Here is a 12959-nt window from a genome sequence, read left to right as displayed (position 1 = left end):
GGCCCCGTGCCCCGCCCCGGGCTGTCCGCTCGCCCCGGTGCGCGCGCCCCTCTCCCGCCGTTAACCCGCCGGCACGGCCTGAGTCAGGCCGACCGGGGAGCCAGCGGGTTCTGTTCCCTCAGCAACGAAACCCCTTCTCCTCAGCGCAGCTTCCTGGCCAACAGGTGTCCGAGGCGTGGGCGGGTCTCCCTTATAACGTCCCGATGCTAACTGCCTATGGATAAATCCTTTAACGTCAAGGGTTTGGGTCTGTGTTCTGTTCGCGAGAAAACATTTCATGTCTGAGTTGAGACTTCACGCCGAATAGTCCCGAGCTGTGACAACCGCGCTAGGAAAGTGCCCAGGACTTTGGAAAACACACATAAAATTCCGTCCCGCTGCTTCCGCAGCCTCTGCGCGTGGGGCTCTGCCCAAACAGACACAAAATTAGGGTTTTAAAGCCTCTTTGTCAAGTGTGGGCAGGTGAGTAGCAAATCCCTGGAGTTCCTTAAAATTTCCATTTATAGCTGTACAAAAAGCAGAAGCTTAGCAACAGCCACCTGATGCTTGAGGGTATTAAATTTTCTCAAGGATTGTTGCTGTGATCCGCTTGGTGCAGGCAGAGGCTGGAGCAGAGGGTCTTTCTGACTCGTTCGGGTTGTGCCAGTCCTGTGGCAGACCGGGACGGTCAAGGTAAGGTTTTTCCAAGTCTCTGCTTGTTTGTTTGTTTGGGGTTTTTTTGTTTGTTTGGTTGGTTTTTTTTTCTTTTCTTTTTTTTTTTTTTTTTTAATCGCGAGAGGCACTGATCTCGGCCAGGCAAAGCCCCGAGCCCGCCGCCCGGCTCCGGGCCAACCGCGCTGTTGTCCTGGCGGCGCCGGGAGAGGTGAGAGCGGCGGGGCTGAGGGAGCGCCGGGAAAAGACGGGAGAACGTCGTGGCTGTCCGTAGCTGAGCTTTGTGTCCTGTGGTGCATCCACCACCGCCCGATTTAGTGCGTTTTTAGGACATACCGCTGATGTAGGAGGTAGCTTTGGCTTTCTCTTCCCGTGTGGGAGCCTGTTGAAATGCACTTGTGAGTTTGTGCATCATGTTTCCAGGGGAACCCGACCGTCTGTCTTTGGAATAGCCATTACTCAACCGCTTAAACCGCCATAGAAGGGTGGTTTTTTAGTTGAAGCTTAGCCCAGTCGCACAACACAAATTTGTTGGGCTTTCTTTCTTTCTTTCTTTGTACATGCACACTTTCCCTTGAACTTTGCAATTTTATAATATAAACTATTGTTCTCTTTTTTTGAAAGCTGAATTGTCATACCTAAACTATGGAGATCCCTGAGGTGACCTCATTTTATGTCTTATGTACATTCAACTTAATATCTGTCTCTGTTAAATTCCTTCTGGACAGGATTATATTCTAGAATCTTGGTTTGGTTATGGTTTTAGATGGAGCACTCAGATGAAGCAACTTCCAATAAACGCACTTTGAGAACTTTGTTTCGTCCCGCTGCTTTACCTCCACCAGTCATATCTGAAACGTCACCATCACAGAAAAAACTATTCGCATACCACAGAGGCAAGGAGCAGCAAGAGGTGCTTAATCAGTTACTGTGAGTTTCATGTAATTCAAGACATGTTGAAATTCAAGTGAAAGAGACAATGCACATTTGACATTTGACAAATAATAATGGTGGTTTTTTAATGTAATTATAGTGAGATTTAGTGATCAAGGAGTTGGTAATGAAAAAAATAGGTTGGATTGATTAAAGTGTTAGCACTGTTTTTAATATATTATTTGTAGTTTTTCTGTGCTTCTGATTCTGTGTTTTACTTTAGAATTGATCGAGCTCTTGAAGTCTATTACATAACCATGCATGAAACAGATAAGAGAGATGCTGCACCTCCTATCACAGAACTGCCTTCCACTGTGAGAAAGTATTTCTTTATTATTTTAAGTCTCACCTATTTAGTTCTTAGTTATTGGGACATTTATTTTACTTCTTAGAATCTGCTTTAAGATACTTCTTTCATTCCTCAGTAATTTGTAAATGTGTTTATATACTCAGGTAATCCAACTGAAATGTATACCTGTATATCTACAGAATAAAGTCTTTGTTTAGGAATAATATTTGTAAAATTTTATATTTCTGGTATTTTTTTTTTTTGTATGTTCTTCATAACAATTTTCTGTTTCTTTTTATACAGATGGTTGATAAAGAAAGCCAACAAAGAGTGAGTTAAATTCTTTCATTTGCTTATTTTGGTGTAGAAGAGTGAATGGTCCTTATTCAGAGAAGTTGAGTATGTCATGTGGAATTATTGTTACTAAACAAGAAAAAGTAGTCTTGGTGGGGAAAAATGGAATAGGAACGAAATAGGAAACTTGTCTTGTGGTCCTGTAGAGGGAAATTATTTTTCTGTTATAGAAAGTACGTCTATCAATATTTAATTTAACCTTAGTTAAAGATCATTACTTAGGAAAAAAACCTAACAGGCTTGAGGATTTTTTCAGTTGACATCATAGATTGTAACTTAGCCTGTACAAAAAGTAGTCTTTGACATCGTTCCCTTATTCCTAGGACATGCACTAATCCTGAAATTTGTGTATAGCTTTTAAAGTAAGACTTCATCTCTGAAAGCCAGTTGAAACTCAAATTAGTATTGAAATATTTATATTAAGTGCCTAAGGTAACACCAATTTTGCTTAGCTGTTGTGAGATAAATTCATCTGTAGACTGTAGAGATTTTATAACAGAGCTGTCAATCAAAAGCAGAAATACCTATTTCTTTGGCCAAGACCCACTCCCCTTATGGGGGATGTTTGTCCACATTTTTTGCCAGATAAATGTTTGTCCAAAGAGCAATAACCTTAACCTTGAACTGTTTTATTGTCAGCCATAAACTTCAGCAGAGAACCAAGGATAATGCCATACTGACAAAACCAGTATTTTATATTTAAACATTAAGACAAAGAGAGACCATGTTACCAACCACAGAGTAGCTTTGAGGATATTAGTCAGCGAATACTGAAAAGATTAGATTAAATACCCTACCCTTAAGGATTAAAAATTGTGAATAAAAAGAGATTTTTGCCAAGCCTAACACAAAAATACATACATAGGCAGTTATTGACCTCTGACAATCTTGTCCTTTCAGGCAGACTACCTCTTTATGAAGACACGTGTGCAGAGGAATCCGATGATTCCCATCCAGCAGCAGTGGCTGAGGTCCATGCTCGCCCTGGTGCCACAGTCGCTCATGGAGGGCAGGGATAGAGAGCTGCTCACTGAAGACCTTTTAAAGGAGATAGTAAGGGATTATGAAAAGAGCATGCAAAGATGTGTGTGTAAGTACTACAAATTCCTCAGCACTTATATTAATGTCAGTATATATATTATAAGCTCCGTATTCTCCTGCTGTTTTTAATTGTTCCAGTTTGTTCTTTCAGCCAGGCGTGATCTTTGTAATTAACTACTGATTTAGCTTTTTTTGCCTCATCAGATGTGTGTTGGCCATAAGGTTTAAGGCAAAACTTGCTTATTTTATTTGAACCAGTAAAAAATTAACCAGCTGAAAGTACAGTTCAAGCAAAGACAGCTATAGACCTCAGGTCAAAAAGGTTGATGGCTGCTGCTGATATTTCATTATGTCTTTAACCTGTTTAGTTAATTTAAAGCAAGAATGTATTGCTGTCTACTGTTAAAGAAAGGAGAAACTTGTTATGTACTAGTTATTCTTTCTCCCTCTTCAGGAACAGCAGCATTTTTAAGATGTTCATGTACAAACACATCCATGAGTTTTCTAATGGTGCTACTGTTGCATGAAGAAGCTTTCAGTAAAAGCCTGCGAAGATAATTACTGTTTTCAGATATCACTCATACAACTCACTTCTATTTTAAAACCTTTTAAAAAGAGTAATGGACCGGAATTTTGAAGGTGTTTTCCCTTGAAATCATGTCTTGATTTCCTTTTATTTACACTTCTAGTATCTGGAATCTGAAATTGAGCCCAATTTTGTTAATATGTTAGTGGATGGCTGATCTTTTTAAAATGTAGATTGAAAAATACACAAATTAACATGGGACTAGCCTCTTTGCAATGTTATCAGTGGGATAATTATAGTTTCTTACTGTAATTATCTTAAACAAAGTTGCCGTAGATTCTTGCAATCATCGAATATATCAAGTCGGAAGGGGCCCGTACGGATCAGAGTCCCACTCCTTGCTCCTTGCAGGGCTATCTAAAACTCAACCATACAAGTGAGACCCCTGTCCTGATGGTCCTTGCACTCTGGCAGGCTTGGTGCTGTGACCACTTCCCTGGGGAGCCTGTTCTGTGACTGGCCATCCCCTCAGCAAAGACACTGCCTAAGTATTTAATTATTTAAACACAAACCTGTCTGAAAACCTTCAGGAACAGGGGCCAGAATTGGAATTAAGGCACCTGAATCTGTATAAATATTTAACAGAAGCTGTTGATTTTGAATGACCTTTAGGAGAATGTGTTTTGGAGGCTAGGGTGACACAATTGCTTTTTCTTCCTACTGTGTGCTTGGTTCAAGCACCTGGAGAAACACCAAGGAAGTACAGTGACTATTGAATATGGCCTAATTTTCTTCTAACGTTCATGTTTTTTTTTTTTTAGTGAGAAGAATTCTTGTTAAACCAGACATAAAAGAACTTGATAAATTGGAAGAGGAGGCACCTTTGCCTGTGTTACCTCTGTAAGTGGATTAAGTTACCAAGTAACCCTCTGGCAAAAAACACTGAGTTACATGAGGGAAATTCTTGTTGAGCTGTGTGAACAGAGTTATGGTCCAGTATTAATTCTGGAGCCCTTCAGTGGGACAGTTTTAAATCTCTGTAGCAGATCTTGCATTTGAACACCTCTTACTTGAATGCTCTACTAAGTTTGAAAGCTCTTACTTGAAAGCTCTACTGCACCGACAGTGTTTCATTACTGCTGTTACAGTTACATAGAGCAGTGCTCATGACTGCAAATGAAACCTGGCTCTGAGTGCCCAGACGCTAAAGTCATAGTGCAGCTGCCTTTGGAATGAAGTGTGTGTGTATGGGGAAGTTTTCTGGCTAATAGCAGCATTGTACAGCACTTTGACATCCTAAAACTGCATATAATGCCAAGGTTTCATGTTATTTTGGTTTTATGAGGTGAAACCTTTGAGACTTTAGGCAAATCTATAATGCCCTCCCATCATGGAAAAGGAATTCAGGTAGATAGAATATAAATACCTGAACTGCACAATTTGCTGATGCATCAGAGTGTGTGCTATCAAAATGTGGTGATAAATGCTTCCTGATAGCAGCTGGTGAAGTTAGCAGTTTACATTGAAAGAGCTTCTGGAAGAGCAGGTGATCTGAAAATACCATGGAGGATAAAGCATGTTTTGTAAGACAGAGTGTCCTTATGACTTCCGCTGCATGATAGTTAGGACATGTGTGTGGCATTTAAGTAACAATTCATGCTAGAGAATAAGCTTTTGAATACTATCTTTTATATATAGTACTTTATTCAAGTGTGCTTGAGCTCTTAATTTTTGTTTGTTTATTTGTTTTGGTTGGGTTTTCGATGTTTTTTCTTTTTAGAGGCCTGGATTATTCTAGTACGTGGCATAACAGTTATATCAAAGCAAAACAGCAAATCATTTCCAGCTTACACATTCTTCACCCCACAATGAAAACTCTACTGGATTTCGGTTATACAGCATTCTTTAACTTTCTTCTAGTGGATTTCTCTAGTTCCAGGTAAAGTCTGTTCTGATGAATTATTGACCCATATAGGTTTTTGAAGCTGGCAAAGATGAGTTTGTTCAGTTCTACTATTTATCATAGGGGATATCATAGGGAATTCTGTACTAATCCTGAAGATCAGTCTTCTTGCTGGTTTTCATCAGTTGAATTTTCTGTTTAATCTTGGAACTTTACATTTTTGTAATTTTCAAAATATTTTTCCTCATTATTTTTTCTGGTAATTGTTCTGTATTTCCTGGAGTTTGAGGTAGGCTTTTTCTTTCCTTTTAGTCTACTGAAGCAATGCTTAAGTTCCCACTCTGCTTTCTGGTAGAGAAAGACTGGGTTTGTAATACAAAAGTTTGTATTATTACCTTACTCCATGTTTGGTTTGTTTAAATTTTGTCTATGAAGTTGCAAGTAATTTTCTTTTCTAGACTGAAAGGACCAATTGACTGTAAATCTCTTAAAACTGATGCATCTCTAAGCTGTTCAAAAACAGAAGAGGAGATAATGAGTACGTGGTACCAAAGAGTTGTTGGCCTCTTTAGTCAGTCAGAGGCCTTGGATGGTGTAAAGTTGGATCAGCTTGAGTCTTTCTATAACTGTGTGGCTGTTCTTATGTCTAATCAGGTAAATATCTTTCCTCCCCATGATAAATTTAATGGGATTAAACCACTGCTTACTTTGTAGAAAAATAATGGAACAATAGTCTAATCAAATCATTGTAATTTTTAAAAAAAGAGAGAAAAATGCTTTCAAGATATTTCATTTCTACATACATGTATTAGTAATAGACATACTTTTGTAGCAAAAATAAATGCATGGACTTTACTGAAATGTTTACTTGTTCATTAGTTTTCACCATTTAAGGGTTTGAACTAATACCCACTGGAGTTATTAGAAAAATTCACACTCATTCAGTTATCCATGAATCAGACCAGAAGTACTAAAATGAATGGAACTCCTGTCTTACTGGATGAATGGAAAATGGGTTTGGCCTTTGTTATGTCAACTAATAGGTGATCTATGTTATTACCTAGCTGAAAGGATTACTGCAAAGAACAACTGAAGTTTTTGTGAAACTTTTTGATCCTGAAGACAGAAGTCGTCTGCCGTTATTTAAGATGGACTTGACTTATGATGAAAGTAGAATGGAGTTTTATCCAAGCTTACAAGACTTGGAAGAAGCAATTCTGTTTGTAGTAGATTGTGTAGGACAGACTCTCCAGGTGTGCTTTTGTCTTTATTTAAATACATTCTTGTTAAGATGCGCAGTATGTGAAAATATTTGTGATTTAGGAGTCTGACTACCCTGGCAATGGGATCAGAATGCAACTTGTATTTATTTTCCACAATTATTCTACAGGTCACATCATGAATCTTGATGCCCAGTGGCACTCCAGGCTCTGAAAGTAATTTTGTAATTCCTTGTTTTTAAAAAATTGGTGCACCTGCTAGTGATGGTTTTAGTTTGCTCTTTGCATCTGCAATTATAATAATTACATCTTTAATTATATGTGTGATGATTTGCAATAAATTTGCATTCAAGTTAAGATCTCCAGAGAAAGACAAAGAAAATTAGAGTTGATATTCCTTTTCTTTCTAAGAAAAAGAAAATACTCAAATCTCTAAAAATTAATATGTACAATATCAAATGATTGATGTCTTGGGAACCCGTCTGTGGTTCCAGGCAAGAGAGCCATTCTGGGGGCCTTAGATGTGAACTGAGTATTGGTCACTAGTCACATATGATGGTACTTTCAGAGAAGTGTTTTGGGGTTGGTTTTCTGTATTTGCATATATGATGTAATTTAATCTTATGCAAGGCTGGATAAATTTTTTTTCCTTTTACATATTTTCTGTTCAACTTTTTGCTTCAGGAAAAGTCATTCTACATGTGTATGAAGCACCTGAATTTGGTCATATTTAGGGTCTCATTTTGTGATCATGTCTTCTGCAGATTGCAACTTACTTTTAAAGTATATGTATCCTTGCACCGCTTTTTAAAATCTAAATAATCAACACTTGCACTTCTCTTAGAACGTCCAAACGATGCGTTCTTGGCTAACAGGAGGCACTGCAACTGTGGATGCTGAGCTTCCTGCTCACACTGCACAATGGGCCAAATCCACTCTGAAAAAATCTATCAGAGACAACTTAGAAGGCCCAAAGGAACATTTTAAAGGCTATGGTAAGTGATGGAAGAGTGTGTAAATATCTGTTTCACCTCTTTGTAGTGAGTAACTTGCTGTTATGACATGCATATTTTAGTAATATAAATATGTTGTAATTGAATTGTAGTTGAAAGTTATGGCTGGCTTGTAGATGGAACTGCAGAGGAACGTATAAACAGATTTATAGCAGAACAACCCAGCTTTGATGAATACACTACTGTAAGTTTCAATTCTATACTTCATAAATAATTTTTACTATACATACAGCAATAATAAAAAGGTAGCAGAGGACAACAGGTGCTTAGCTTTTAGCTAAAAATTATATGGACTACCTACAACATAACTTGATTTTTCTCCTAAAAATGCGTGGTAAATAGAAGAAATACTACTTATTTTCTTCAATGTCTAATACTTACTCATGTAGCAACAGCTCTGAGCTTTAAAGTCTAATGTTTTTCTGGAGTTCATAGATGAATTCTTCACCCTCAAGAAGGAAATCATGAGTTTCCCAGAGGTGATTTATTTCCCTATGATCTGTTTGAATTGTGAGGATTTAAAGCAAGGTTTGGCTAATTGTGCAAACAACTTTGCAAAAATGCTAATGGACAAAATATTTAGAGATTACAGAGAAGAAAATGAAAGGTGAGTAGAATTTTGCTGCTTGTGAATGCTCTATGTTTAAATGCGTAGTAGAAACATGTAGAAGAAATGCAAATATACCATACTTTTGTTTACTGAAGGTTCTTGGCTAACTAATGATCTAATGCAGTTTGCACCAGCTGTTGTATTTTTTCTGCTGTTTCAGTCTCAAAAAAAGGTAGGAGAACATTTTAGTATAGACTTGAATAATGGAGGAGCTAAAAGATCAGAGAACTAAGATCAAAGAACTTCATTACTGTTCTGGATTTTTAAGTGTGAATTACAGTATAACTGCACTGTCAAAGGAAAGGCTGGTTAGACTCTCTTATTACCTAATAGATACCTCCGCAGGGCTGCTCTCAAGCCATTCCTCCCCATTTGTGTTTGTGCCAGGTGTTACTCCATCCTGGGTGCAGAATCTGGCATTTCAACTCATTACGTTGCATCCCCTTAATCACAGTGAAATGTTTCATTCTGCAAGGTGTCCCATCCTTCAAGAGAGTCAGCAGCACCTCACAGTTGTATGATGAGCAAACTTGCTGATGATGCATTCAACTCCTGCATCCAAATCATTGATAAACACATTGAACAGAAGTGGCCCAGAAGTGAATCCCAAGGAACACTTCTGGTAGCAGTCACGAGCCATTTGCTACAAATCTCTTTGAGCTCTGCACTTCACCAGTTTTTCACCCAGCACACCATGAACCCACTCATCCCACACCTGGACAACTTGTTTAGAAGGATTCTGTGAAGGACAGTTATCAACAGCCGTATTAAAACTGAGAAAAATTATATCCACCACCTTCCCTTCATCCTCTACATGGGTGAACTTATCATAGGGTATCAATTTAGTTAAACAGGAGGTTAATTTGCAGGTATGGATTAAGTCATGAGGAAACTCTTACTACATTTTTTAGTTAAAATGAACAGTTGTGGCCAAGTTATATAGTGATTCCACATTACCAAAGAGAGAAGATATTTACTAGAGTAGTATTTGTGTGTACACTGATGATACTTTTCTGAAGTCCTTTTACTAACAACAGGTAACCAAAGCATTTCTTTCAGAAGAATACCCCAAAATCCAAACAAAGCAATTATTGCAAGTCAGAAACCAGTATTTGTCTAGTCTGACTTGGTCATATTCCCTTTCTAATTTCATAAATAATGGAATTTGTGTGGGGATAATACTTAAAGAAGTAATTTGAATTTTTAATTATATTAAAGCTGAGCTTGAAGCCAGTCAAACTAAAATCTTAAAATGTTGGTATTTTATGTAAAATAAAACTATAGGATATGCAGTGAATTTGAAACCATTAAGGAATGGGCATTAAAAGTTCCTGAGTCAACAGAAGAAATGGTAGAAATAATGGATTACATAAAGAGGGTCAAAACCAAAGATATTCGTGACCTGGCGCAAAGGAGCAAGGTAAATGACTATCCTTTAATTCTTGATCTTTTATTAGATATGCTGGCCTATACAAATAGAGAATTCATTCTGGAGTGCAGACTTTTGTCTGCCTGTGTGAATAAACTCAGTGTAACTTCAGACAGAAGTGGGAAGTCCAGATTATTCTTTGCCATATGCCTTTGCTTCTTGTTCCCATTCCCATGTGTTCTGCATGTCCGTGAGAAAATGCAGCTTTTAATAAATCACTCAGTTTATTTTTTGTATCTTACTTCAGTACTGCTTAAAAATCTATTTGTGAAAATGTAACAGACAAGTATAAGGAACACTTTATATGTAAGAACAGTCAACAGATTTTGAACACATGAGAAACAATTCACTCTTTGAGCAGAGTACAGGTGATGTTACATTAGGAGTAGTTTGTGTGTGTGTGTGAATATGTATCAGATTTTCTGTTATGGTAATAGGTCTATAAATATAACGTGTTTATATCTGCAGAAATTATATTTTGTATATTTTTAATAACATTAGTGTTTCTGCATATAGATTTACAGACCACAGGAGTCATATTTAGAGAAACAACTCATGATCAGGAGAAGGATTTGAAAAATATTACACATGTATTTTGAATGTTAATATTCTATTGGCTGAAGTAGCTCTGAATTCTGAAAAGTTCATGAAATGTAGATTTCTATTTTATCTTTGTGGATAATATTGTCCTACCCCATATTTTAAACAGACCTATGATACCTAAAGTTTTGTGAAATCTCTTTTTGTAGGAGTGCTGTCGGCAAATGAGTTACTTGATAGATGTTTTTCCATTTGCTCCTGAAGACATTGAACTAAATTCAACAGCTATATTATGGCCAAAGAAGATCAACCTCATTTTTAAAGAGCATGATATTGTAAGAGCATTTTCTTAGTTTGTGGTATATTTTGGCTTGCTAGACTTCTCACTTTCCTTGAGCTATTTGTTTCCTCAGCAAAATGTATATACACATATAACATAACATATATAATGTATGTACACATATAACATAAACCATACTAATTTAGACATGCATGAATAACATATTTCCAGATTTTTGTAACAAAAGTGGACTTTTTGTGGATAAATTCTAAAACTGTCACTGTAACTTAAAAGCTTCACCAAGTCTTGTTATCCTAACATGCTTGTGGTCAGTACTAGGTTATATGTAGGTAGATGAAAATTCACTACACTGCACATGTCTGGTACTGAAAATGTAATTGCCAGGCCCTTAATGAGACTGAGTGTCTGGACAGGAAGTTATTTAGTTAAAAAGGTATTTTATCCTGTCAAAAAAAGAACAGTGGGAGCAATGTTTTCTAGCAATCATCAACAGAAGATACACAACATCTCATTTTCTCTGTGTGACTGTAGATCAGTTTTCTTCCACGGTCTGTATTCATCTTGCTTGGCATGCTTTGTCTCTGTCTATGACGCAGTCAAGCCTTTTAGGGTTCTCTTGCCTCTCTGTAGTAATTTAGCATAGATCTAATAATTTCTTCTAAAATTTTTAAAGAATTAATAATTAACATTTTAAAAGATCAGTATCTTTTAAATATTACAATTAAGGATTTCTCCTTTACTAAGTTTTGTTTAGATACCAAGGCATATGTCCAAGGGTAGTAAATATGCCTCTGACTGAAAAGATACCCAGCTTGGGAGACTGCTTTGTCTGTAAAATAATTTGTTTGCATGTTATCCCCATGCAAACAAAGTATTCTTTTAACCCTCCAAAAATAAATCAATAAAATTAATTTTCTACTTCTGCACAGAGAGTCCATGATGCTTGTTCTACCTCTTTTTAATGAAAATGGTAGTACAGAGTGAATCTCACTTCTTAGTTGGAGTCCCTCAGCAGTGGGACCCTGTAACTGGCTGTCAAGTGACTTCCATTGTGCTAGAGGTTGAGGACAAGAAAAGTTTCACATCGAGTTTTCATGAGTCTGTATATTTGCATTCTATGCTCTCAGATATGAGTCTGTTCTTATTCTAATGCAAAAGGAAAGTACTGATTCCTCCTTTGGAGAAGTTCTGTTTGTCTGCTTCACAAATTTTGCATGGCAAGTAGGTGTACTTGTCTTAGGAGATCTCCTCTCTCTTGACTGATTTCTTTCTTTGGGACCTTAAAAGAAACCCTTGAGTGTGCAGACTCAGTGCTATAAGGTGGTCTTATGTTGTAGAATTTCTGCCTTTTACAACCACAGGTACATGTGGGATAGCATTGGCTTTCAACAACTGTAGGTGTCCTTTTTGACAGTAAAATACTGAATCCCAAAGATGAGAATATCTATTTTTTTTCTGTAATGCTTTCCTTTCTGTTGTCTGACTCCTGAAGGAGGCCTTTAAGGCAATCCTGACTGTTCTGATTGAGATGAAGGTTCCATGCTAGCATATAGAGGTTGCACACGCTTAAGTGGGACATACGAAAAGAAATTTCAGTTGTTGTAAGGATAATAATTTATCTGCATTGTTTGTTTTCTGTCTGTTTGCACTAAATGTTTAGATGGTAGTGTGTATGTTAATCATTGAAAGGACTTACAACTGCCTTTGCATTGCTTTTTTGTCATGAAAAAAATCAATTCTTTTGTAGCTGATTGAACAGTCTAAAACTAAAGGAGAACGAGAAGCGGTACAGAAATGTGATAACCTGCATGTTGAATTAGACAAGCTTTATAATTCTGTAATAGAATTAGAAGAATACTCAGAACTGGATCGCATGCAACAGGTTTGATTAATAGTATAAAATCGGTAGAAATTTCTGTGTTTAATACACAGGGACCATGGAAAAAAATTATAATTAAAAGTAATCAGTTTAGCAAATGTGAACTGAAACATTTATTATCCTCTTGCACAGGGAAGAAGCTCATAAAATTACACTTGTCTCCCTCCCATTTTTGTTTTTCATTGTCAATTAACATTTTATTTAGAGGAAAGTTTGCTATAAAGTTGTGCTTGAATTAGCTGATAGGTAATCATTAGCAGTTCAGAAAGA

The 12959-nt window shown here is 37.0% G+C and overlaps 1 protein-coding gene across 7 annotated transcripts in view; it reads left to right on the top strand.

Annotated features, from left to right (window-relative positions):
* The first annotated feature begins 7 nt into the window (after positions 1–7).
* DNAH12 (dynein axonemal heavy chain 12) overlaps positions 8–12959 on the top strand; it is a 61183-nt gene continuing 48231 nt past the window's right edge. For 2 of the 7 annotated variants that reach the window (XR_001861415.1, XM_017732470.1), the window contains exons 1-15: positions 8–462; positions 571–1581; positions 1808–1898; positions 2177–2203; positions 3128–3317; positions 4616–4694; positions 5575–5733; positions 6156–6351; positions 6762–6950; positions 7762–7912; positions 8023–8114; positions 8359–8537; positions 9825–9960; positions 10719–10844; positions 12558–12692. Coding sequence is in view for 6 of the 7 variants with exons in the window: in XM_017732470.1 (XP_017587959.1) it covers positions 1418–1581; positions 1808–1898; positions 2177–2203; positions 3128–3317; positions 4616–4694; positions 5575–5733; positions 6156–6351; positions 6762–6950; positions 7762–7912; positions 8023–8114; positions 8359–8537; positions 9825–9960; positions 10719–10844; positions 12558–12692 (1914 nt within the window). In the remaining variant the exon portion in view is untranslated. Of the gene's footprint in view, positions 463–570; positions 1582–1807; positions 1899–2176; positions 2204–3127; positions 3318–4615; positions 4695–5574; positions 5734–6155; positions 6352–6761; positions 6951–7761; positions 7913–8022; positions 8115–8358; positions 8538–9824; positions 9961–10718; positions 10845–12557; positions 12693–12959 lie in introns of those variants that run through there. The other 5 variants (XM_008632332.2, XM_017732468.1, XM_017732469.1 and 2 more) reach the window with 5 other exon arrangements.

The sequence above is a fragment of the Corvus brachyrhynchos genome, unplaced genomic scaffold, assembly GCF_000691975.1.
Source record: "Corvus brachyrhynchos isolate BGI_N302 unplaced genomic scaffold, ASM69197v1 scaffold4, whole genome shotgun sequence".
In the NCBI taxonomy this organism is placed as follows: Eukaryota; Metazoa; Chordata; class Aves; order Passeriformes; family Corvidae; genus Corvus; species Corvus brachyrhynchos.
Note: the sequence above shows the minus strand (reverse complement) of the source record. Positions and strands in the feature narration are given on the sequence as shown.